At 27.4% G+C, this 26581-nt stretch overlaps 2 protein-coding genes across 3 annotated transcripts in view; one reads left to right on the forward strand and one right to left on the reverse strand.

Moving 5' to 3' along the window:
* On the forward strand, nt 1-26146 carry LOC123290624 (protein unzipped). 2 transcript variants are annotated; one of them, XM_044870879.1, is made up of 4 exons: nt 1-14; nt 17167-17171; nt 20791-21020; nt 23120-26146. In XM_044870879.1, the coding sequence occupies exons 3-4, from the start codon at nt 20798-20800 to the stop codon at nt 24418-24420; spliced, it is 1524 nt and encodes a 507-aa protein (XP_044726814.1). In that variant the 5' UTR covers nt 1-14; nt 17167-17171; nt 20791-20797; the 3' UTR covers nt 24421-26146. The 2 variants fall into 2 exon arrangements, with proteins under 2 accessions (XP_044726814.1, XP_044726815.1); XM_044870880.1 differs by lacking the exons at nt 1-14; nt 17167-17171 and adding an exon at nt 12785-12796.
* The window catches only part of LOC123290623 (mitoguardin), a 187924-nt gene that overhangs the window by 121731 nt on the left and 39612 nt on the right, over nt 1-26581 (reverse strand). The gene's annotated exons all lie outside the window — the stretch shown is intronic.

Raw genomic sequence — 26581 nt, forward strand, 5'->3', positions numbered from 1 at the left:
TAAATCATATTTAAGTATACAATTTTAAACACGCTTTTATTTTAAATTGAATTCGAACAATATTTATATCTTTCCACAATTTTTATAATCAAACAAGGGAAACAAAACAATTAACTGAGTTAACTTTTGAAATACCATGTATAGACAGTGTTGATTAATCACATTACACATACGCCTTCGTGAGTAAACAATGATGTTTACAAAAAATGTTTCAAACGAAAGATGTTTATTTTTTGATAAGGAACATTTTTTACATTTAGCCTTTCGTTCTATCTCTCACGGTTTACAAGATTGGTCCTACGGACCCAAGACCCAATTGACCTATGTTGCTCATTTACGAACTTTCCCTCACTTTTTACGTCGTGAGTGCGCTGTAAAAATTTCAGGTTGATATCTTTTTTCGTTTTTGAGTTATCGTGTTCACAAACGTACGGACGGACGAATGGACAACCGAAAATGAACTAATTAGATGATTCTATGAAGACCTATAGCAAATTTTTTTTTTCGTAGCATCAATATTTTTAAGCGTTACAAACTTGGGACTAAACTTAATATACTATGTATATTTCATATATACATGATATAAAAATTTAAATGTATAGATAGATACTTTATTAAAGAGGTAACCTATTTCCTATGTAATTTTAATATAAAATAAATTTATAATAAAAGTGATGATTCAAAACACCAAATTAATTAATCCATAAAAACATTTTAATATACTTTTTATTTTTTATTTAATCACATAAATTTCAAGAAACCAAACGCAATTAAGAAAATGACAAAACACAAAGAAAGATTATCATTATTTATATACGTCGTTTTCAATTCATCAAAGAAACAAAAAATACTAGATATATTATATTTTTACAAAATTCAATTACATTATTACACAGTACAACAAACAGTAAATAAAATAAACTAATGTTTTCCGTTTTCTTAAACGAACTTTCTTCCGCATCTTCATCATTAGTTTGAAAAAATCTTTATAACAAAAAATTTTGATATAAGTTCAAACAAAAAGTATTTACTTACTACTTATGAACGCTAAAATCGGGCAAGTATATAAAAATACAGCTGGATTCCGTAGGGATACTTTTATTGGCTCTTATGTTTTATGCATTACTTAAATAATTTCTTGTTTTTGAAAACTGGAATTTCACGTTTTTCACGTACATATAATAAAAGTATTTAAATGTGAGCAATAATTACTTTTATTAAAAATACATAGAATGAAAAATATGACAGGTATATTAAATTCAGTCTAAAATTTGTAACGCTAAGAAACACTTATTGCCCTATTTTCGTCTACCAATTTGTCCGTCTGTTCGAGAGTTATAAGCAAAAGATCTCCTCCAAGACTCCAACTATACTTGACTATTTTTGCCTTGCACAGTTAAATTAGTACTTTGGTCTTGCCTTTACACATTCATTTTTCCCACCTTCAAGATTTTTCAAAGCTGAATGTTTAAAATCAAGACTAAAGTACAATACTAGCCGTGTAAGAAAAAAGTGATATTTAAAAAAAAAAAGGTAAGTCTTAAGATTGATCGGACATTAAAGCAATGTAAGAATAAAAATCTGAAAATGTCAAAAAAAATTTTTATCTTTTGATTAAGTATAAGTATCCTCAGAATATGAGGTTTTTATAGTTACGGAATCTTAAAAATTATAACATGCAATTTGTAATGTTTAAAAAAAATTAAACATAATTAATTCTTTAAGGAAATGTCATATTATTATTCATTTTTTGTCGGTAATAATTATTGTAAGTGAAGTTGCACTTTAGTGTAATGTTTACAAGCAAGGGTACCTACGAAGTAATAAATATGGTATAAAAACACACAATCATTAATTAGAATTGTGTTTGTATCTTTTAATATATCATTAACCTCTTGGTTTGTAACGTGTGATTAATTACAATTAAAGTTGCATGTAGCAATCTGCATAATTAATAAAAATGTAAACTCAAATTTTAATAAAAGATACGTTTTACCGCATGTTAATACTTTCTTTACTTGTCAACTTTATAGGATATCTATTATATACATTGATTTATTTAACCGAAGTAAGTTAGTTATAACTAATTTTATATATAAAATAAGAAGTTCTCGTTTGGAACGTTTTCTAATCTCAAAATCGAAAAAATGTTTCCAAAAAACTTTACCTAATATATAAATCAATGATCAAAAGATTGTATTTAATGATTATATTGCACTTAAAGCTCACATTTAAACCATATTTTTATCAATAAGTACTTCAAAATTTTATTATTTTCTAAAAAAACTATTATTTTCTAAAACAAAATCAATATAATTTTACCAGTGGAATACCATAAATATGCCTAACAAACGTAGCATTTGTTAAAAAATTAGAAGGGATTTTAGAATTTTTAGTATGTTTTCTGTATGTTTTTTAGTTTTACAAGATTTTGCTACAGTTTTTTGTTAGCAACATTTGAATAAAGGTTGTATGAAATAATTTCAATCCTTGATTTGCTTCTTCATCGTTTTAATAGATAAGGATGTAGAATTTTAAAACGTTTAACTCCTTACACAATAATCATACTGTAAAAGTGTTTTGATTATAATAAAATGATATTTATATTCATCACATATTTATTAAATAGAATGTCTTTTAAATTATATATTAGTGTAAGTCACAAGAGACATAATATATTAATAGTAGCATGTGCCTAGTAGTAAGTATTTATAGTATATTATGGTATAGTAACCAATATAACAAGAGTTTTTTTAAATGCTTGCACCATCACTCATTTAATAAATTAATGTTTCCTGATCACGTAGTAGACCCTTTCAAAAATGTAAATGATATTAATATTGATCATATTTGTATTAATAATAATATGTAAAATTATAGCTTTTATGGTATATTTCTGATAAATTGAACAAATTTTTCAGCGATAATAGGCTAAGCAGGCCTAAAATAACTAAACCTTATTATTCGGGTTCGAAATAATTTATGGTATATTAAAAAAACCACCAAATTTCAGCTTTCGGTATCTCAAAAAATAAGCTTGGATGTTTTTTTTTTCTATCTTGCTGGATATACAAGCACAAAATCCAATAACATTACAGTTAAAAACTAAGACTCGGCGCCCATCACAACTATTAATTAAATTAATTTTGTTGCGACGGCGGGAATCGAACCCGCTGCCCTAAGCATACCACGGCCGGAATTGGTTACGCCTTAACCAACTTAGCTACTAGGGCGACGAAAACAACCATAAAATACAGAGAAACATCCATTTCAGATATTTTGAATCATAAATATTTGTTGTAAGCCCAAAAATTAACGAACGATGAAAGAACGTTTCTTACTACAACTATTTTTTTATCAAGGTAATGTTGAGTAAAGAATTCCATTCCCGGCAACTTGATTTATTGTTTTTTTAATCTTAAGCGTAGTCGGGTTTTAGTTTTATATGACGAACCCTTAAAATATCTTCAATTTGATATTAAAATAGCATTTCAATACCTTGAGATGCTATGTTCTAGATGTATCTTGCGTTTTAAGAGAACCTTGAATAAAAAAACTTCGTAATTGATAAGAACTAGAAATTAGAAAAATGTTTCTTATACACACTTTAAATTAGAAAGTTTTTTCTTATACAAATGAGTTTTTTTTTTTTTTAAATTTTCGAAAAACAAGTTTTTGCATTAATTTTCTAACAAAAAAAAATTGCTTTTTTAAAGTGTAATAACTTTCCAATTGAATGTGTTCTTATTAGTAATAAATTACAGAAAACATCTATTTTTCGAGTTATTTGCTTGCCTCAATTTTAATGTACAAAAAAGATCTTGTTTATTTTAATGGTTTTTTGTTTATATTTTAATAGCTCTCAAAGATAGCTCTTGTCAATCGAATGAAATTACTTTCTAAATAAATCATTTTTTATGAAAACTACTATAACACTCAATAAAAAAACAATTATCTCCAGACTGACTGGCCATTTCTTAAATACATGTCTCATAATTTAATCATATTTCAATTATAAATATGAATAATAATTAAAAATTATGAATATGAACAGTTAATTTATATTTTCTTTTCAAAAGGCCTATAGGCAGCATGTTACGTCCATAAAAATCAATAATTAAAAACAAAAAAAGTCTTTTACATTTATAACACACAACGTATTAAATTCCCCTACATGGAGTTAAAAAAAACTATAGAAAACCTTTGACCCTTTTAGGGTAAGATAACACATATTTCTAATTGTATCCTATAACTATTTATACACGAACTTGACGTATAAAATAGAGTTATGAATATTATATTTTATAGAAATTATGATATTTATTCCCCTTTTTGTAAATATTTTTTTATATTTAAAAAATCTTGACATTTGGAATTGTTTAATAGCTTCTACTTGTTATGATCTATTGTATAATGTAACGTAATTTTCATTACCTATGAGTGTTTCCAAAAATTGTCAAATAGATTTATGTAGGAAAACTTACGGACCAAATTAACCTAATCAAAGCATTCTAGTCAAATTTTGGTTCAGACCTGACGAACAAGTAGACGCATTTATGAGATTAGACCAATCTCAGGGCAGAGACATTTTTACAATTTAATTTTTCTGTTAATTAAAAGAAGCCTTTGAAAAAAAACCCGTATAGGAAGAAGCAGTCAGTGATGACAATAGAAACAAAGCTGGGTCAGCCAAATTTTCCAGTCCTGACCAAGACTTCTAAATCGAATCAGCCCTTACCTAAGCATTGGCCAAGACCATGCACTAATGATTGTGTAGAAATTTGAAAATGTTTTTTAATAAAGGGCGGTATTAAGGCTTTATAATAATGAAATAAAGTCGAAAAGCAGCAAAATCATAAGCCGTGCTTTAATGAAAATAACTTATTTCATTACCAAAATGCTCTTGTAATTATACGTTTGTTTCTGTATCATTAAATATACAATGACTTTACTTTGACGCCTATCTAAATTTAAGTTTCACTCGTTAACAATAAGTAAAGTTTTAACAAATTCTCTTTGCAACAGTAAGGAAAGATATTGAAACTAGACAGCGATTACGAGTATTATAGTTTCATATTGCGTCGATAACATTTGTTTTACAACCTCTGGTTTTGATGAAATAAATATGTATAAAAATAACATTATTTCAAAATGTTATTAAAACGAAAATAAAATTTACTTTTTGTACATTTATATTTTATGGGATATTACCGTGACTACATTGAATGAAAATGTACTTTCGATTTTCATGAAAAATAAATATAATACACAGATGAAAATAGTACTCCATTCCTCATGTCAATTTCATCAATTTACGATTTATAAGAAAAAAAATAACTGTTAAGGGATTCGTTCGTTGTCATTTCAAGTAGTGAATTACGTTTTCTAGTACTCTTGTCAATAGATAACAAGTACTTGTAAAGAAATATTTGTAAAGTGTGTGTATATAAGTTGATGTCCATTTTATGCTTCCCCAATTTAGTTTGATTGCTCCGCCAAGGTTAACCACCACACAACACTTGAGACAAAACTTATGAATAGATTTTCGAAGCTGTTTAAAATTAATGCATTATCTTGTATATAAGGTGCTTCATTTTAATTTCCCCAGCTAAATATTTCGTTTTTTTGGTAAAAAAAAAACATTATTTAAGTGGTTTTACTAGTAGAGGTTTCCTTCGTATTTAGGCGAAGTTTAACATAGGTAATATAACATATATTAAGTAGGAACAAGATGGCAAACTATAGAATTTGGTACAGAAACAATTTTTAACATCTAAAGTGTTCGAAATTTTTTTTAAAATTGTTTTTGACTCTGATTATAGGAGATATTTCGTAAAAAATCTTAATGCAAAGAATGAAGAACCTACGTTATAGATTCATTAATTCCTACTTCAACTTTAATGATGTGTGATTTTATGTTAAATTAACGTTGTATTTCATTAAATAAACGTATCATCTACGAGTATACCCAATATTATAATAATGCTTAGGTATATATAAACATTATACTTTTATTACCTAGAATACTAAGAAAGATATCACTTTTACGAACAACCATTTGCTGTAATCTATTTTGTATATAATTTAATGTTATTAAGGGTTTTACTAAAAAAATTAGTTTATTAAATATTGCTGTCTACAGTTTTTTATAAGAAGCGTGAAATCATAAGAAACGAGCTTGAACAAACGCATATAATCATTTGATATATTTTTATCCCTAATATAATCACACTTTCTGTATATAATTCTCGAACTAATTTAAGTAATAATAATCTGTAGCAGAGCCACATTAAACCACCACGGTAAGTAGAGCGAATTTTACTCTATCTTCACAAACTGATGACAAAAGACTAATTAGACAAAGTTGAACAGGTTACTGTCAAAAACATAAAAAAACTAAAACAAAACATATCTAATAACAATGATCCCCTTGAATAATGACCATGAAAAATCAGAGCTTTGATAGGTTTTTAAACGACTAAACGGGTGCAATTTTAACGAATTCTAAACTCAATGTTTAACTGAACAACTATATTACGTGAAAATGGCAAAATTTTATTATATTTCTTATTGGAATGGGCTAAAAATTAGCTTTAAATAAACTTTTTAATCAGATATCTCCTTAATTTTCACTGAAATAAACATGGAACATTCAAGATTAAAATATTCAGCTTTATTTAATAGACTCTAAAATTTGGAATTATAAATTTCCATAGCCCAAGTTCATTAAATAAACTCTTTGATTTAATTGATTTAAGATTATACTAATACAATTTTTGACCCTAGTAAATTAATCAATAATCAATAGCAGGAATGAAAATGAATAATTATCAAATTAACATTTGTAATTACAATAAATTGACAATAAAAAGATAATAAACCTATCTGTTACATCTAATTTTACGATTCACAACAAATACACATATGTTAAAATTCACAATGATCTCCCTAATTTAACGACAATAAAACACAAATCATTAAACCCCCAACGTTGCTTCTCTGCACTACATTCAAACCAGGAAAATAGAGTTTTAATATACCTACTCTCAGCCAACAAAAAAAACTATCAGTGTTTTATCACGTGTTGTAAAACCACCATGTAATCACCAATAGTTACTACATTTTAAATAATATTATGTATAAGTATAGAAAGAATTTATGGAGGGAAATATTTTTTCTATGAATCGTATTATCTTAGTGTAGTTTATAGTTATAGACGGGAAAATGCGACCCGTTGTCTAAATAATCAAAATTTTTGAAAGTTTGGAAATAGTTAACTGATTTTTGGAATTTTTAATCACCTGTAAATAAAAAATATTGTTTCCTTCTTTAGTAATTCTTTAGTTATCTGGTCATAGATTCTTGTCTAAGAATTTTTTTTTCAAAGTATAAAAAATGAATTGATTCGCTACTAAAAATTTAATGGTTACAATTTCTGATTCTTCTTACCTAAAAGTATAAAATCATTATAAAAACTTGAGCCTTGAATAAATATTTCAAATTTTGAAATGAAAAAAAAAACTGCACCTGTTTTATTATAGAAAGCTGCTTTCAAACATCATAACAATGTTTTGTCGCTAATAAAATCGGTTAAGTGAGAATGATAATAGGGATAAATATTAGAGGTCAAGTAAATCAATAAATTCTAATGACTTAAAAGTTCAAAAAATAAGAGAAATGTGTAAAGATTCCGTGAATAGTAATCTAGCAAAGAGAGTGGCCGAATAACGAAAATTTCTAGATCGAATTAAGCACTCTAACGTAACATACACTAACGTATGTATGTAACAAACTATAACCTGTGTCATTTCGAACCATGATGGGCGGCGAGACAAGCCGAGAGTATTTCATCTCTAATGCCAAAAGGTAATGTAGATCAGAAGCAAGTATCAAGTATTGAAGTAATATAATTACTTAGTGAAATAGATACGTAGTATTCAGTCGAATACTGAATATTAAAAAAAGCCTTAAAAATACGTTCGAATGAAAGTAAATTAAATGATTTTTTTAGTCTCAAATATAAATTTAATAATAAATTGTTTAACTCAATGTAAGTGCTAGCTGAAAATGCGTTCTCGCAAAACTCAGCTTTTAAAAAATTATACATCTCAAACATGGCCGATAAATAATTAAATTTAATCTTTCCAAATATGAAAAACTAAAATACTTGTTTTCATTGTATGACATTAATAAAAATGTCAAATTAAATGATTTTTCTGATAAGAATTTTTTCCCGCTTTTCTATAAACGAAACAGAATCCTTAAACGTACATATATCTCTATACTACACAAATATGTACAGCTCATTTTCCCTTCTATAACAGTAAAATTTTCCCGAATTACACACCGGCTACGAGTAGTATCTATCACAATAAATGTGTTACAATGTGTACTTGTTGCCATGACAACACCCCTTATTATTGGTAGAGTGTACAACCATAAACACTCATGGTGGAGCACCTCCACCATACCACGACAAAAATAATCGAGTATATGTATGTAATAGCACAAGCTAAGCAGGTCTTTTCCGCATTTATATATACATACCCTATACCCAATTGTGTATATATTATGGTGCATTGGTTCTTCTAACAACCACGTGCTTCTTCCTATTTTTCTTGTATCATAATGTTTGGATGGTAGCTTTATTTTATTTCATTTAAAGGTTATTACTAGAGTTCTCCACACGGCTATAGGTTGCTACCTCCATGCGCGTAGTAATAACATTGTCGTTATATTTTTTAATTTAAAAATCGAGCTAAATTTACAATAAATTCTTTACTTTTTTATTTAAACAAATATATTTTTGAAGTATTAGCCAAGGTGTGTGTGTACAGAGTGGGCCATTTTAATCTATACACCTAAATATCTCGTTTTGTAGCTAAATAATTCAACAACAAAAAAAAACTTTTAAAAAAGGTGCTGAGTTTGAAGCATTGTCATTATTACATTTAATCGAAAGAAAATACGCTTAAAGTTAATCGATAATTGTAGATCAAAGTCATGGACACAGATGAATGTTGTCTATTGCTCTTGACAACTTTTGGCTAAAGAATTTTTTCGTAATAAACGTGTTTTATTTCAATTAAACGCAAAAATGACATATTGCATTTCCTCCGAAAGCTGACGATTTCCGAAAAAATGGTTTGGATGAAAAATGTTTGTTTTTTAAAAGGATGAACTTTCTAGTTTAAAGTGTTATTCTATCTCTTACCGTTGAGTATCTAAATTGGCTAATAAAGAAACCCGAAGAACTAGGTCCAATTTGATGTCAGATCATTTTGTCGTCCATCAAACTCTGCAACTTTTGTTTAAGTTATTTTTGATTGGTTAATATCTAGAAATTAATTTTTTAGTTATTAAAATTATATTTGAGCCGGCTTATTGCCTATATTTTAAACATTTAACTATCTATTCAAATCCTGGATTCTTCAGCAGATTTTCTTTGTTTTTAATCTTTTCTTTGTTTAAAAATATGGCACGCCATTTTACTATTTAATAGGCTAATTTTTATCGACAAAAAAATTAATTAATTATTTTTTTTCAATCAGAAATTTTATATTTTATTTTTTATATTTTGTAAAATAAATCTTAGTAAAAGAGAGATTGATATAAGATAAGATGAGAAAAGAGAGATGAGAATTAAAATTATGATGATAACATAATAAAAATGTATTATTATTATGTATCATCATAATAATAATGTATTATTATTATGATGATACATAATAATAATACATTTTTATTATGTTATCATCATAATAAAAATGTATTATTATTATGATGATACATAATAATAAATCAGTTAATTTTATTTGAATTAGATTAAAAAAAAATGATTGAATTACAATGATGTACATAATGGAAATAGAGAATTAAAATTATGTACATAATAAAAATGATTGAATTAAAATTATGTACATAATGGAAATAGAGAATTAAAATTATGTACATAATAAAAATGATTGAATTAAAATTATGTACATAATGGAAATATATCGCACGCCGTTTTACTATTTAATATGAATTAAAATTATGTACATAATAAAAATGATTGAATTAAAATTATGTACATAATAAAAATGATTGAATTAAAATTATGTACATAATGAAAATGATTATTATTATGATGATAACATAATAATAATGTATTATTATTACGATTATTTTTTTTCGAACATTAAATAGTAAAATGGCGTGCCATATAAAAATCAAGTATTTGTTTTGTATTTAAAGTTAAATGGGAAATTGGAAAACATAATATAGAGACAAATTCTAATCTTGTATACGCATACAGAAGTTGTGTGGCGTCGCTACGTGATTTTTGTATATGTTTTTATTACTCGTGCAAGAAAATAAAATTAAGACCTACATACGAATAGGTTTTCTGTGCAGTAAATAGAAGCTTGTAGAATGGACAAATGGTCAGGAGTCATGTACCATGGCAAAAACATTTTTTTTATATTTATTATATTAATGTTTTGTTAATTAAGTGGAATAGCATATTTAAAGATATGGACCTTTTCTTATTGTCTAAACGATTTATTGTTATAAGTAACTAAATAATTGTTTCTTTTGTCTGCAGTGATCTTTGTTGATTGAATTGGAATTAATAAATACTTTTAGCAACAAGCTGAAAGAATTATCTAAAAAAAGATGGATGGGATAGACTTTTGGAGTCGTTTCCCTTCTTCTTCCCAAACTAAAGAATCAAATTTAGTTCACTGTTATTATAAACACTTTGTTTTTTGTTTTGAAAAATGAAGTATGTTCCATGGGCCACCACCTAATGTACCTAGAATCACCTCACTAAGTGTACCTAAAGTTGCTCTCTTCAACAAGTAATCGTCACACTTCACTCTAGGGATCTCTAAAAGTTTTTTAATTTTTCGAAAAAAAAAATTTTATTTTAAATGTATTCGAAAACCTCAACCAATCTTCAGCCAAATTTTGTTCAGTAACTAGCAATATCTGCTAAGGTACTACAAAATGTTTCAAGTAACACTGTCTCTAGGCGCGACATTATACCCTAGTAATTTGACACGAGGAAGGTCACGCCATGGCACGGCATAAAACAATTTTAAACCAAATCGAAAAAATTCTTTTAACAATGACACTTACAGCTCTATACAAAATTAAAGTGTTAAAAAAGTTAATTAAAAAAGATTCACAAAGATAAGCTTCATTAAACAAAATATTTATTAATAATACTTTATTAAGTTGAAAAAAATCGATCATGTATAACAAAATAAATTCATTAAATTAATGAATGATTGCTTTTTGATCAAATCAATATAAAATTACTTCAACCAAAAATGTTTATTATTTATATTTAAAATTGGCTTGTATCTCATGTTATTGAAATTTTAATAATAATTTTTTCGGATGTGTCAGTTGACAGAAAACAAGCTTATAGTCTGATGCTCTGTGTCATATGATGCAGCGATAAAACAACATGCAGTTACAACATACAAAATGTAACAGGAGGTAGTATGGACAACATGGAAGTTCATAAATGTTCCTAAAGTTTGTGTTAGTATTTTGACCCTCTGGTTACGAAATCAGAAAGAGGCTTGTTTAAAACTGGTAGCATCAGTTGTTTATAAAACATGTTGTGTAAACAAATAATAGTAATAGAGTTAACGTACATTTCCGGAAGGTAAAGCAGTTTCTAATGCAAAACAGAATGAAGAAATGAGAACTGGGAGTTTGTTAAATATCTTAAAAAACCTTTGAGCATTCTTTAACGAAATCTTGAAGAGTAACTACAAAATTTTTAAGCTTTAATTTTTAATAAAAATCTGGTCCAAACTTTTTTAATAACTAATAACTAATTTTTTATTTATTAAATTTAAAAAATTACTTTTTTGTCAATTTAAGAAGAAATGTGTATTTGTTAACTTCCCAGTATACGAAGTTAATGTTAATGGGTCCTATTTTCGAAATCGAAATTTTCCACATGTCTTTACGTTTCATGGTCAGGACAAGGTATTAACACCAATTTGGAGAAGAAGTTTGTGTGTGTACGAAAATTCGTTCGTGAACATTTTTGCTTGATCGATATCGCGCGAACAAAAAATAGTATCGACTTTTTTCAAAAATTATGAAATTATGAAAAATTTCATAACGTTCAGTCATGTCGTTTCACATCGGTCCAATTTTTTAAATTTTTTTTTATAACTCTTGATTATACTGGGAAGTTATTCATGTGGACCTCAAGAATCGCACCAGACCCACTCCACGGTTTGTTAATTTAAGATATTGTGACTTCTATTACACCTGGTATATATAATTTTATTCTGGATGGATATTAATTAACGTTTCAAATTTAAAATAACATGTCACACACAGATTTTTTATGGAAAATATAAACCAATATACCCGCAGTAGTTAAAAAAACCACATTTTTTATAGTGCAGTTTATAGAATGCTTTTAGAGATTGCGACTATAAACATATGAAATGTTCAATATTCATTAGAAAAAATAACAACAAAAACTGAAAAGAGCCTATGATTTTTTCATTAAATTTTAAATAAAATTCAAAGCCATATTTTAAAAAAGTATATTTTTTTAGTTTTGGAAACTAAAGTTAGTTTTAATTAAAAATAGAGAAACTATTGTTCGTGTTTTATTGAGCGACCTATATATTACTAGTACAGTGGAATCGCAGTAATTCAAAAAACTTTCTACAAGGAGGTGTTGAATTAACGAATATTTATCAAACTATAGAGTACTACCATAGACCCCCTATACTTTTGACCAGAACTCACTTTCTCCGGAACTTTTTTAAAAAGAGTACCTAGTATTTCGACAAATAGCATTTTAAAAAGATAAGATTTGTTCCATTTTTTAACTTCAGTCACGAAGCATTCATGTATTTATAATAAATCTACATTGTAATTACTGTTATAAGAAAGTCGGATTACAAGGGGTGTTGAATTAGACATGGGTCGGATTACTGCGGTTCTACTATATAATATACTATTTGTTGCCTCTGCCATTGCTCATAATTCTATTTTGTATTTCGAATTTCGCTATGATATTGTAAAAATAAAAATAAAAACTTACAAAATATTATTAATTCTAAGTTTTGCTTATGGTTTAACAAGGTATAAAGTTTGAATAAATTTGATCGTTTATATGCAGATGAAAACTCTAATTAATGCGTCGGTACAAAACTCATTTTTCTTTCTCTAATGCAAACGAACCCTAACTCAAAATGAGAAGTGAGATTGAAGGATTTAGCAAACAAAAACAACAGACCATCGAAATCATAGAAACAAGCTACATAACTAAATAACTTTTACAATTCGTTACACACAAATACGTTTTATCCAATAATACTCCTTCCGAATTGTGTGTCGCTTGTGTCAAATGTGCATGTACATATTTTAAAACACATTCAAAATATGGTACAGAACAATTGAATCGAAACCACATGGAGACACCAACCGTAAACTAATTTGCCAATTATTCTAGTATATTTCAAGTACATTGCACACCATCAAAGTGTACTCTGTGCTGTGTTTCATAATAATAGAATTTATAAAATCCAAAGAAAAACATGTCTAGGTCAATGACATTTTAAAAAAATAAAAACTTTGTATTAGAAAATTTTAGTACATGTTTATGTTTTTTATTACTTGTAATGTAGTCATGTTTAAACAAAAATTGTTTTGTTGATTTTATATTCTACTAATAAAATGCAGAAAAAGAGATTTGAAATTTGAAATACAATTTTTTAAGAACGAACATTCTCTCCTATATTCTCAATTTTTCATTATTTACTTCTGTCGATGTATTTCTTGTCAAACTTCTCCACACGATATAGCTAGGTTAGGTTAGGTTATATTAGCTGTCCACGAAGGACACACTTAGGCTATAGAGCCCATTGTTATACCATATATGTGTTTTACCACCTTTCCTCTGATAATTTCATTTATATCAGCTCAGTTTGTAAAAGTACTCATCAACTAAATGAATGTAATCGACAAAGAAATGAAAAACATAAAAGCTTTCCAAATAAAATAACAAAAATAAAAATAAAATTCACAAACACTATATCGGAAAATACGTAAATTGAAATTATTATTTCCTTTAAAGTATTGAAATTATAAAAATTTTCAAATAATTTTTGCTACAAAATACAGATTAATTGATAACGTGCCTGGACTATTCGTTGAATAAAAAATTAAGCTTTTACGAAATCCTTGCTAATTTTTGTCAAATTTCTCATAAATATTTTTTTTTAAATGACAACCATAAGTAAGGTTAAAAATGTCAAAATATAAAAAATGCTTAGAATAGTCGACATATAAAATCGAATGGGTTTCATTTTAAATATTTGATCGAACCACACAAAAAACGTTAATTTCGACAGTATCAAAATTTCATCAAAATAAGAATTTTTTTAAATTCTTATTTTGTATCTCAAAAACTGATTCTTGATTTGTAAGAGAAAAAAAAATAGAATGGTCCAATATACCTACTGTTCAGTTTACATCTATGCATAGGCCTACCACGAGTATGACAGAATACATGCGTTAAGCAATGCATCTAAGAAAGAGTTATTATAGAGATGTGTTGAAGCTTTGATACGTGTTGAGTCAGTTGTATGAAAAGAGTTGGTTGTAAGACGCTTGGAGTTCTAAGACATACTTTTGCAATTTCAATTAACATGCCTCATTACTTAGTTTTTTTATTGCTTAACGCATGTACTCTGTCATACTCGTGGTAGACGTCTATGCCTAGGTGTAAACTGAACAATTAGTATAAGATACAATGGTTGTTTTCCCAAATTTCATGATTTTTCGCGATGGCATAATTTCAAATCAATATGATTTTATTCTAAACATGCATACCAACTTTTTGTGCCGAATACTATCAAAAATCATAGCATACCTACTTTTTGATTCAATTAATAAACATAAATTAAAAAAAAGCTTTATTTCAAATAGTAAACAAAATAGTATACCGCAACAGAAACATTATTTTTTACTCGCATATAAAACAATAAATAAATAATCATTTAATCTAATTATTGTTTAAAAAAATTCATTTGGAATTTTACAATATTATTTAGAATGAATGACATTGAAATAAATTCATATTTAATTGTACATATGTTTGTTTTTTTATTATAAATAATGTAAACATGTGTACATAAAAATATGAAAAAATTTTATTTGTTACATTTTGTATAGTCAGCAACACTAAGTAATTTGTAAGGAAATATAAAACAATTCTTTGTATTTGGTGTACGTTCAAGGTTAACCAAGTTGATACTTTATTTTTAAGTATTGAAATTTAATTGATAATTATTTTATTTAAAAAATAAAACTAACACGGTTTTCATCATTAGGTGTTACAATGCAATTGTAACAAGGTTTGTAGAGAAAAACTTAAAAACCAGGCCGCGAATGTTCATGTCAAATTCTACAATGCTTCAAATTTTAAAATCGATTAAGTAGTATAAGCAGTTAAAATCATAACTCACGTTTTTGCTTTACCCTAGTTGTGTGAAAATTAATTGATCCTTTGTTTTGACACTAGAAGAAAATTTGAAACAGGATCGTATTCTAATTTGAAAAAAAAAATTGGGTTGCTACTAACAGCTTTATAAGTAATCGGGTCATTTTTTTATTTATTACAATAAAACAGCCATATGACTTTGCCAAAAAATTTTGTGTTCAGAATTCTATTTTTTAACCCCCCAGCAAAAAAGGGACTTTATAAGTTGGACCGCTATGTGTGTACGTCTGTGGCATCGAAGCGCCTAAACAATTTTTTTTTGTTTTGTTATAAGGTAATTTAGTAAAGAGTGTACGCGGAACAACTATAAAAAAGCGATGATCTTCAAAATCGGTTTAGTTTGGAGAAGGCTCTAAGGAAAAAATGAAGGTAATTTAATGGAGATTGTTCTTAGATATATTTCAAGTGCGATTTTAGGGTTCCGTACCCAAACAATTTGTCGAGAACAAGGATAATTTCTGGGACATTGAATATAAGTACAACTCAACCAAACTTTGTCTTTGGGTACCATTTGTCTTGTTAAATCGATTAAGAAGAATCGCTCTCGAGATAAGAACTAGTTATGCTACTCATTTTGCGAATAATAAATAGTTTATTACCGCACGCATTATCAACAAATCAAATTAGCCAAATTACTGCCAAAATCATAAGCAATAACAAGTTGTTATAGTAACTTTTTAATATTTTAGTTTTCACAATTACCTGTTATTTTCACATTTTAACGTCGTAAATAAAGTTTTGTTGCGATATATGTGTCCGTAACGCATTATTAACGAATTTCAGTGATTTCCCAGCTCGTGCTACGCACTCGTTATGCAAATTTCTCATGCGTACGTTAATGAAGCTCTTGACCCATTTAACTATAAAAAGATGTAAAATTGTGCTCATGAATATATTTCACTAATATACAATTTTATTTTAGAATCAAGCATTAAATAAAATAAAAGCTTTGTGTGTTATTTTAAAGTATTGTGCTAAATATGGAATATAATTTGATTATTTTATGTTTTATAATTAAGTCACGCGTGCGAATATTTATATTGTTTGTATTTTATTATAAACATAAACCTACACAATGTTTATATTAATCATACACAATACGTTTTCAAAACTACCTAATTGAAATGTATTAGTATAAGTGAGTAATCTGTATAGTGGTATGAATTTGATGAAGTGAATACGTAATTCGAAATGAATTAATAATAATTATACACCAAATGGTATAAAAGTATTAAAAAATAAAAACACACGTTTTGAAATTTTATGAAATTAAAATCAACCAAAACAAGTGGTATGTAATAGATCCGCTATAGTTGGAATTTTAAAACAGGGTGGCACAGAGAAGTGTGTCATTTTAATAGCGACGTAAAACAAAAACTCGTTAATTGTTTAGCATTCTAATATGCATAAAAAATATTTAAGAAAGTTAGTTAGAATATCTTTGTATTTTTTTAATTCTATTTTTAACCAAAGAATGTTAATTTATAATAAATTAGTCGGATTTAACAACAACTTACGACTTTTTCTTGTAAATTTAAAACCAAAAGTATCAGGAGGAAGCACTCATAAAACGAAACTGACAAAAAGTGGTTCAAAACCGGCAGAAGGAGATCAAAAAATTTATCGTCTGGAAGAAAGTGTACACCTAATTCGGTATCATTTTACTAGAATTATTTTTAGAAGTCAGTTACATTTAGCTAATTTTCTTGAATGCTTTTAATGTAAAGTAACAATTTAAATTATTAAAAATACAATTTTCGTAATTTTGTTCAAACTACAAAAATGTAATTTTCTTAAATAATGTTATCTATTATAGGATGGAAAACAAATAATTTAGAAAAGTTGATGATGGGTTTTTGTTTTACAAAATTCGCACACTTCTCTGTCTCTCCCTGGCCTGAAGAATCATGTGCAAGATTGTGAGCCCATTATTAAAGTGCAATTTCTATGGATTTTTTATCCGCAAATTTGATTTGATTGCCTTTTATATCAATGATGTGAAAAGAAAATTTATGCGTGTGCGAGAGATTTTTAGATGTTCCAGAGCGAAACGAACTATTAACCAAATTCTATGTAGATCGGATATTCGAATCTTTCTCGAAATACAGGAACTCGAGGCAAAGTAACCAATATTTTCAGTTTTCTATTGATGATAAATGTCCGAAAAATTTGAAAAAACAAATCATTTTGAAGGAAATGTGAATAAAAGTATTCGAAGTATGCTAGAACGAATTCCAACAAGTAATAGGTACAAAAAAATTTAAATGCAGTCTTGAACCAATTTTATGAATAAAGTTCATAAGAACATATGTCCGCTAGGTTTATTATTAAAGATAAAAAATATTAACGAACTGAACTACGGAAACAAATTACGAATATTTTATTCTGCAAGAATAAAAGCTCGTTTCAACAAAAAAAAATTGAATATTTATAAGTCTATAAATAATTATACATTATACATCTTCAATACTTTTACGATAAGATAGTTATTATATGCACTTTTGTATGCATTGAATATATTTACTTATCACAATTATTATTTGTTTAGAGTGGACAACGATTCTATGTATCGATAAGAATTAACATATGCAAATATTATACATATATGATGTTTATATTTGTATGTGTGTAAATGTTGTAATATACGTAAGTTTTATCAACAAAAAAATAACGGTTATACGTATATTATATTACGTATGGTCTAAAATATTTTAAATAAACATTAGGATAAAAATAAAAATATAGTCAAGTATTTTGGTTTGAATGGGAAAAAAATTTTAAGTGATTTACTTAGGAATTTATAAATTACTTCAAGCTTCATTGAAATAGTCATAATATAAATACAGGAAATTTCGCTTGGAAGGAAGAAAGAGCTAAAAATATAAGAGATTTTTTGTCTATTATAAACTAAAGACGATTTCAATAAATTTTCACAGAGCTTTGACGTATAAAATTGTATATCAAATCTATAGTAAACAAAACATAATATATAATAAAAGTTAATGTTAACAAACAAACAAAAATAATAAAATTTGATGGGTTGAAAGAATTACACTCTGCGCCTAGAGCTCTTATGGCCAAACTGGCTAAGGCGCTTGGCATAAATACAAAAGGTCCGAAATCGAGTCCTGGTGTGAGTGTATTTTTTTCAATTATCTTTAATTAAAGACGAATATTTTTTTCAAGTTGGCTGTTAAAGAAACTTGAAACTTTAAACACACTGTTAAAGAAACTGACCTATAAAAATTAATACTTGATTGCGCAAAATATATAAAATATAGAGAAAGATTAAAATTTGTGAAAGGAGGGTCTCGGCTACTTTTTTACTTTTAAACTACATTAATGAACAATCACATGTTTTTGAAATACGATAAAAATCATTAAATTTTTGAAATACGTTCTCTCCACGTTCATAGCTTTATCGCTTTTTAACGGGCTTTATAACTGTTTTTTTTTTCAAAAACCTGGAACCTGGCAACTGAACAAAATTGAACGATGACCCACTTGTTGAAGTCAACTAAAAAAGCATTTTACTTAGTGTGAAAATTTAAACTAGTAAATGAATTTTCATAAAAGATCAATAAAATCTTCATAATAATGTTTTTGAAACTAAAAATCATTTAGCTTTTTCATCGAGTATTGAACAGATTTCAACGAATATTCAATACTAGATAGTAGACGTTTCAACCAAGGCAAGATAAATAAATAAAAGGGAATAACCGATTCCTGAATCATTTCTTTTTGGTGGTTTATGATATTATTAATAAAACATGATTCATATTCAAAAACAAGAAAATGATAAAGAATATTTGATTCAATTTTATGTGAATCATAATATAACTATGATTGTTCACAGCTTCCTTCTTCATTGAAAAGACCACACCATATAATCACATTATCAAAATAAAATAAATTACTTATAATAAAAATTAATTTAGTCCATTTAATACCATGAATTTTATACACAAATCCAATTTAAGAAGTGCATTAAAATGAAATGGACAAAGGTCTAATTAAGGTCTTCGTAAGGTTCAATTCAATATAATCGATATTTTTTAAATTAATTATGATTTAATCATATTTAATTAATTCACATGTGATCTTTCTTGTATTCTGTAATTTGTTTATTATAATGTTATTTATAACACATGAAATGCCTTCACCTTTAAGTAACGTATGTAAAGACATTCAAATTTTTAGGATCATTCAAATATATTGTATGCAAAATTTCAATAAACATTTTATCAATTATTGTAAATATTTTATTGACAGATATTGGTAAAAGCAAAGTCTTTATAAAATATCTTAAAAAGCACTCCACGCTTTTTTACGATTAAATGATTTTTCTTTTTAATGTTTAAGGATGTTCCAGCATGGTATTTGCAGTTTCTATGTTAAAGCAATGGTACAATTTTTTTTTCGACAGAATTTAACGAAAAATTAAATTTAAGAATTTAATAATGCTTACTATTAATTCCCAAAGTTTCAGAAATTTTGACCGTTTAAAATGGGAAATAATTATGCCAACGTCCCAATTTCGATCAATTTACGTCAAAATTAATATCTCGAAAGTGAAAATTAATTTCTAAATTTTTTTTTTAGAATTGTATTGTATAAACATTTTTTTCTACTTTTTCTTCAAAATATAATAATATCATAAAAAATAGTTGGAGAGACCGGACATTTTACATGCTTTAAATGGGACATGAACCTCAAAATCGCGAACTTTGTCTTTAAATATCTCGCGATCTAAACGGTCAAAAATTATGAAATTTTAGGAATTCATAAATAAAGCTATTATAAACCCGAGAAAAAAAATTCGGCCAAATCTGTCGAAAAGTGATTTCATGCTGGTACTACCTTAAATGATAGATGGTAATGGTAAGATTTGGTTGTAAGACCACACTATATATACATTATACACATTTTTATCTAAGTTTATTTTTACAGTAATATATGTATAGAAAAAAAAATGAAAGTATTTACAATAACATAACATTAACAACAAAGGAACGTTATATCCAGTTCTAAAATATTCCTTTCAGATTCGTTACTTGCACAAAAAACAATATATAACTGCAATTTACTAGTGCCTACATTTTGTAAATTTAACACATCATAAATTTTTACAATACTCAATTAATTTCAAGGTGGTTTGTGTTTTGAAAATTTCACAAAAGTCATTAAATGTTATCACATAATTATTTAGTAATTTTCTTGAAAGAAGTTTCCATAATTTTTTTTTTCTTTTGTTACAGAGTGAAAATGAAGTATACAAATAAATATAAATCCAGAAACTTTCTAGCACTGTTTACGATTCTCTTCACCATCTGTCAACAATCCAAAGTAATAAATGCCGATAATGGAGTTGGAGTTGCTATTCTAACAAGTAACGATCAGATTGTCACATCAAGTACCTTATTATGGGTACAAAATAATCGTGGAAATTTAACGTATGCTGTAATTGGATCTGTTGATAAAGTTGCTGGTAAGTTTTAAAGGAAATAATTAATCTTGAAATTAAAAAGTCGAGAGGAAATTTGATTACCAACATAAGTAGGTAATCAAATTGTTTCTAAATTAGTATCAAGCGGAAATGAATGAATATTAACAAGGTATAAGAATGGCTTAGATTGGAAACTCATTCGCGCAACGATATTACTATTCTAATAACCAAATGGCGACTGAAATTGGTTTGTCATGCTTCTGAGGTGGTAAAGGACTGTCGCTGAACCTCTTAAAAAGGTATCGGCAAGTATCAATATATACTTTATATGGATGCCGTGTCATAAAGACATAGTAGTGGAATCGTCGAATTCGCTAAAAATAATTTAATGTCATCGGGCACAGGCATTATATACTTACAGAAACTGAGTAGTAGTGTTCTATCAAACCAAAGTGGCACTGCGCAAGAGATATTTATGTATGTGCACTCATATTTACACACTCTCTTGCTCAGTGCCACTTTGGTTTGATTTAACTATAAGTTAAAATTTTTTATTACCCACCGGTATCTATAAAACTTATTCTTAAAAATATTGTTAAACAAAGACGTTCTTTCTTAAATATACAATTTCTTTGAACAAACCAATATTTATCAATAAAACTTTTCCCTTAGAAAAATTACATTTACATAATCAAATTTGTATAAATTTACTATGTACACACTATATAAGAGCACGTGAAGATATGGTAAAATGTTGACTTTTGCTTTACATAATACATAGATCTATAAGAACTGTGTAAATAGTTTATATTCATCTTATAAACAAAGATTAACTTGACTAATTTACAACCAACCCTATTGACGATTTTTTTTTTGAAGTATTACTCACATAGTCTTTTACACATATGAAAACCAATCCAAGATAAGAAGTAGTTTTAGCTAGACTCTAAGTCTCTAGGTAGAGCTCCAAGTCTTCAAGTTACACTTATGGCAGAATTTTAAACTTCAATTGGTTTTCAAACCTAATGAAAATTGAGAGTTAAAACCATTAATTTTACGTAAACCATTTAAAATAATACTTATCGAAGAAGTAAGAAAATATTTTACGCTAAGATTAATATCCATAATTCAATCTAAGAAAGACATTCCAGAAAAGTATTTTTCTATTATCAAAATGTTAAGTAGTCGAGAAATGTTTGTTTTCAAGACCAAATAAAAAAAGTAATTTATCGTTAAAAATTATTATTTAAAAAAAAATTTAAATTCTTATAATGAATATTCTTGAATTAATAATTAATTTTTCATTTTGGAAATTTTAATTCATCTTTATTCGTGTTAATGTCAACAATCTTATATACATACACCTGTAAATAAGAAGAAAAGTGTTTTTATCAGACGAGAAAATAGATTTTCCCAAATTTCGATTGTAATAATTCGAAAACATTAATTTGTTTCAAACTAACTTGAAATATACACCACTTCCGGTATGGTAACACAAAAAACATGTATTTTAAAGGGAACCAACCCTTAAATAAATAAATACGTCTGCCACCATATTAATTATTCATTGAGGCACTTTTTTAGAAACCAAAAAATATTTTCCCCCAATTTTCATTTCAAATTATTATTGTAATTGTCACGAAGCTTATTTAATAATAATTTTATTCGACTAAAAGTATATTAGTGTAACTAAACTAAAAATATATAAATTCGGTCTGTCGATTCAAAATAAAAGTATGAACAATTCAATGTTAATCTTCTAATGTTTCCTTCGAAAATTAAATCAATGAAAATCAGACCTAATTTTTAGAATACTTAACAGAAAAGAAAATTTGTAAAACTTAGATTGTAAACGGAATTTGCAAAATTATAAAAATCGACGACGTAAAGCACTTTTATGATATCAAGTGTCAACAATTATTATATTTTTTAGTTATTTTGATTACTACTAGCATTTATTTACCATGACAATAAGGCCCGACAAACACTCAGCAAAACATTAGTAGAGAAAACGTTTTGTCACTCTCAAAAACATAATGTATTAACCTAGTAGACTATGATTTTCACTTAGAAAAATAGATGAAAGTTTTCACACATAAAATATATTTTTGGTAAGTAATTTCAATTTTTTTTTTTCACAGAATCCAACAATGACGAAGACGCAGAACCAAATGATAATGAAGCTACAATCAAGTCCCGAAATATTTATGTATGTCGTGCTCGCAGTGATGGAATTTACATACCTGGCAAAATCGACCCAGAGAATAAAGAGTGTGTAATATCATTACATGGACGTATTCATTCCAAAAAAGAATATCATTTCTTGGAAAATGTTGAAGATCGTGCTCGTCTTTCCTGGCAAAAATGGAATAAATTTACAAATTTACCAATCGGTACAGTGATGGCGTACAGCCAAGTAGTATCTTCTCGTTACTATGTGGCTCGCGTAAAGAAACCTGATGGTGATGACGACGAATATTTCCTTGGAAAATTAGATCCATCAGTTAATTTTGGAAAAATATATGCAATCAACGACGCTAATGAAGAATTTTCAACAACAGAAGGTGAAATTTTGGTAGAAACCGAACCAATTAGCTATGAATTAACTAAAATTCAAATGACTAAAAAAAGTCGCAAAATTAAGGTGACACCCAAAATTTTAGCTGAAAAAGTTTTAATCAATGATGAAGACGATAGTCCTATGCGTGTTCAAACTGTCTTAGAATTTAATCATACGCATAGAATGTATTGGGGTCAAGGTCATGGTGTGTTAACTGGATTGCCTGTTAAGATTCGATATGCAAATGGAACCGATGGCGAAGATATTATTTGGAGTGTCTCACAACAAAGTGTACGCAATGTTTTCCAAACAGTGGCATCGCCTGTTTTGTTGGAAAAAGGAACGGCAATGAATGTCACTCTACACGGTAATGATACAGACACTGATACACATTTTACAGCTCGATTAATTGCTCACTACGAGGATGGTGTGAAACGAGAACGGTTATTCAAAGGAATTCGTACTGAAATGACAATGTTGGATATTACACCCGAATTTGGACCAGTTTATTACATTCATAACAATAGTTTTGTACCAACAACCACGACTACGACAACTACAACGACAACAACTACCACCCCTTCCACTACAACTACAGATGAACCAAAACCTATACCAGAATCGCCACCAGTTGATGATTCAACTCGCAAACCAACACGTAAAAAAGACACAGACAATGATCCTATTAAGAAAGGAGAGAACAATAGCATGATGGGTGATGAAGCTTCTGCTTTACAAAAGAAAGAAGGTGGTAATGAGATTAAGCAAAGCGCTGTTGAACATAAAAATGCTGCTGGTAATGCAGATCGTTTACGAGGTGAACAATCACTGTTGACAGGCATCATAGTATTCGTTTCAATTTTAAGTATATTAAGGCATTAAGTTATTCTCACTTCACTTTTTTTGGTACATTCGCCCTGGTATATACCTAACCTATAAAAAATTAGTAGTCAGCTGAAAATTTAGATTCAAGTAGTTTTCGGTATCTAGGATAAATATGTGTACGATTATAAAGGCTGGAGAAAGATCAATGCTCCAGCAAAACACAATTTAATAATGATTTGCTCTTCTTGAACATTGATTTAACCCTGGCCTTTATCCGTAGAATAACGTGAAAAATTGAATAATCGGAATATTCTTACAAAAATCCACTAAAACTTCAACTTACTAACAATTTTTTAGAGGTTATAATGATAATTATCCGGAGCGATTGCGCTACTTGAAAAACCAAAAATATTTAATTTGTTTCTTAGAACATTTTTGTTAAAATACTTTTTTTTCACCTCTCAAAAAAATAACAAAAAATATTTTAATAAAACTCGTAATGAACAAAAATAATTGAAGACAATTTTTTGTGATGAAATAAAAAATTATGTTATTAGCTTTGCTATTCGGGCTGTGCCCTTAATACTTCTATTATAATTATCTATCATTAAAATATTGCTTTTATTATTGAAGACAAAGATGTGGGGCGATGATAAATAAGGATAAATATGTTGTGAATGAATGACTGTATTATGTGTGCGAGTGAGATATTAATAATGTGCAACAAATGCAACGAGTATTTAAAAAAAACATATGAATGCTAGTGATTTTGTAACAAAAATAATGATGAACGTTTTTAATAAAGAGGCTTGAAATATATTTTCATTTCAAAAGTATTTTAAAGCTCATTTTTTGTTAGAAAAAAAGGAAGTATTCAAGTGTTACACAAGTTTTTCTTGGATATTCTCAAGTATATTTTTAATCAATATCGAGTAGTTCATTCAGAAGACTGTGAACATATAAAAATAATGATTGATCGAATGCCATTTTACTAATGATCTTGCAAAATCTATCAATCATGCCATTTTTCTAATGATGTTGAAAAATCAATCAAATACCATTAGTATCAGTAATCATGTTTAATATGCTCGTGTATCGTGGAAAAGGCAAGTGTCCAATTAAAAAAAAATCAAAAATGCTACCAGAAAAGTCAGATTGCAAAACAATTAATAATTCATAAATGTTGTTTCTCACCTCCGTGCATTCTTTACTTTTGGCCCCTAGGTGTGTAATATATTCTTTCATTTCAATTAGTCAGCGATTACTGATACTAAATGTCGTCTGAATGCATTTGAACTAAAATCCTAGGGTTTGATTACAGTTTCAGTGGCAGCTAAAGTCAAGAGATGGATTTTAATAAATTTCGACGAAATATTGATATTATGATGAGATTTTTCATAATTTCGACATAACAACTCGTACAACTTTAGAAGTATCAAATCCTGGACTTCCAAGAAATACACTAGTTATACGGCAAAAACAATTAAATATCAATTTGAATATCTCAATCAGTTTTATAAAAATTCATTGCATTAGATGTTTACTAAATTAATTCCAACCATTGTACAAAGTTTGTAAAAAAAGCACTTTAAAACTACTTAGGGTCATACTTGAATAATTCATTTAAAAATTAAAAAAAGAAAAAAAGATGATAAAAATAGTATTGAAAAGGTTTTAGTTTGCCATTACAGTTTACAAACAAACAAAAATTATATGTGTAAATTAAAAAACCTTGTAAGTTAATAAATTTACTCTTATACGCAGTGTCGTAGATTGTAAATAATAAAAATTATAATTACTATTACAAGAAAATAATATATTATCGCTTAATATATAATATAAATATATATAAATATAAATATATTGCCCTCTTTGTTTATTTTATTGAAGTTACATTTCAATTTTTTGATTATAGTTTTTAAAAATTCAAGTGAACACACATTCCAGTGACTAAAAACTAAAAATGTGAATTTAGTGGTATGCCAGGTCAGATTATTAATTTTTATGAGAACATTAATTGCTAAATATAGAGAATATAAAGGCAAAAGTATCAGTCCTAACAAGAGCGGTTTTTAAGGTGCGGATTTTTAAAGTGAACAAAAAAAATTAAACAGTTATCCATGGATTGGAAATTCGTTTATCTCGATGGTTGAACCAGTTGTGGAACATCGTCACCGCAAATATATTTCCAAACGTCTAGAAGCCAAAGGTGTTCCAT

The sequence above is a fragment of the Chrysoperla carnea genome, chromosome 1, assembly GCF_905475395.1.
Source record: "Chrysoperla carnea chromosome 1, inChrCarn1.1, whole genome shotgun sequence".
NCBI classification, from domain to species: domain Eukaryota; kingdom Metazoa; phylum Arthropoda; class Insecta; order Neuroptera; family Chrysopidae; genus Chrysoperla; species Chrysoperla carnea.

Bases quoted from the DNA above. Each gene is read 5' to 3' on its own strand.
- LOC123290624 (XM_044870879.1), top strand. From the start codon at position 20,798: ATGAAGTATACAAATAAATATAAATCCAGAAACTTTCTAGCACTGTTT. The intron at 21,021-23,119 runs GTAAGTTTTAAA...TTTTTTTCACAG, and splicing joins ATCTGTTGATAAAGTTGCTG to AATCCAACAATGACGAAGAC.